Source organism: Apis dorsata, unplaced genomic scaffold, assembly GCF_000469605.1.
Source record: "Apis dorsata unplaced genomic scaffold, Apis dorsata 1.3 scaffold_216, whole genome shotgun sequence".
Taxonomy (NCBI): Eukaryota; Metazoa; Arthropoda; class Insecta; order Hymenoptera; family Apidae; genus Apis; species Apis dorsata.
The window spans coordinates 167957-169671 of record NW_006263499.1 but is presented as its reverse complement, the minus strand read 5'-3'; the positions used below and the strand labels follow the sequence as shown (position 1 = coordinate 169671).

At 38.7% G+C, this 1715-nt stretch overlaps 1 protein-coding gene across 7 annotated transcripts in view; it reads left to right on the top strand.

The window, feature by feature from the left end:
• LOC102677923 (myb-like protein Q) overlaps nucleotides 1–1715 on the top strand; it is a 204613-nt gene that overhangs the window by 96071 nt on the left and 106827 nt on the right. The window contains exon 3 of one of the 7 annotated variants that reach the window (XM_031510186.1): nucleotides 425–791. The exons of the other annotated variants lie outside the window; for them this stretch is intronic. Coding sequence (XP_031366046.1) covers nucleotides 425–428 — 4 coding nt within the window. The 3' untranslated portion in view covers nucleotides 429–791. Of the gene's footprint in view, nucleotides 1–424; nucleotides 792–1715 lie in introns of those variants that run through there. 7 annotated transcript variants of the gene reach the window in all.

Genomic DNA, 1715 nt, shown 5'->3' with positions numbered 1-1715 from the left:
TAACGGATTTTAACGCCGAGCGGACACGCGACACCGGCCTGCCTGCCTGCCTGCCTGCCGGAATTAAAACCGACTCCGCTCCTTCCTTCCCGCTTTTATTAATCCCTTAATGGTCGGTCGAGTTTAACGAAATTTTCTCGAAAAAAAAAAAAACAGTTTTTCGAAATAATATATTAATCTCTCGTTGCTCGTTTATTTATAACGCTCAACAACGAGATTAATTCTTCTTCGTTCGAGAATTAAATATTAACGCGCTGTATTAATTTTTACCAATAAATTAAAAAGAATGTGAAAATACAATATACATTATTCTCTTTCCTTTTCTTTTAAGATAAAAACTAATACGAAATTTTTTTATAGCAATTAAACCATATCCATAATATGAATATTTCCAATCTAAATCTTCCATTTTGTTTTGTTTCAGGTAAGTAGATCCGGAGATCCGAAGTATAACCGGAAAGAAAAATAGCGTAAAAGCAAAAAGCGCTCGGTGAGTCGAAATCACGAAATGAAACAATTTTTAGAGGGGGGGAGGGTGGGAATCGATTGAGAAGGAAAACAAACAGCCGCGTGAATATCTATCGGCTCGTCAATTCGGTTTTGAGCGCAGTTAGTTTCGGTGGAACGGACGTGAAAATGAAGGAGGAAGAGGCAGCCACGATTCGGCCTCGGTTGTGCGTAAATCATTAGCTTTATCAGCCTCATACGGTCCGCACCGGCCGCTTTATCTATCGTAACGGACGATATATACGTCCGATTCGGCGAGAAAGCCGGGGGGAAAAATGTTTGAAACAATGGACATCCGCGACCGTGTTCCCGTTTTCGTTCGTTTCAGACTCCCGTTTTCGAAAAATTTGGAACAGGGCACGCCACACGTGGCCGAGACCCAATCGAAACTGTCCATCAAGCTAACGAGAAAATTTGTTCCCGGTTAAACATTCATCCTGAATTTAAATTTCCCCGCGCGATACGATGAAAGTCGGTGACTGATCTCTACGATTGATAAACGAAACTAATTTTCCTGGAAAAAAAATTCCACGTTCTCTCGGTATATATATATATATATATTTGTGTTGAATTTTTTTGGAAAAATTTTCTTTTATTGGATGACAATTTTTATTAGTCAATGATTACATAATAGGGACTTTTTATTGATTAACAATCAACAGAAAATTGTTCGATATTCATTCAGAAATTCAATATTCGTTTTTTGAAAAATATCTCGCTGCATGATATACTTTCCATAATAAATGTTAGATTTCTTTATTTAAGATTTTCTAAATTTTTGAGAATAAAGTGTATTCTCAAACGAGAAAATACGCATAAAATTATGAATCGATAGATTCTTATGGCCGTACAATAATTAACCAAATCTCCCTCGCTCGACAAACCACCAAAATTAATTTTCCCCATCTTCTTTCACGTATCAGCAAGTTCAACGCTCGTTCGAGAATCCTTCAACGCTCTCGACATCGTAAATAATTTAAACGATATAATACCACGCGTATGATAGTAGAGACGTAGCCTTTCCACAAGCACGTGATTGTTTCGAATCATCGATCGATTAGTACGGTTCTCGAACAAACAAAAACCGGTGGATCTCGAGCCTCTCGTACAGAGCTACACCAGCGCCAAACAAAACACGCCACGCGCTCTCCACGTACGCGCATGCGCATGCTCGTTTTCGTAGCATTCACGCGTATACATAACCTTCT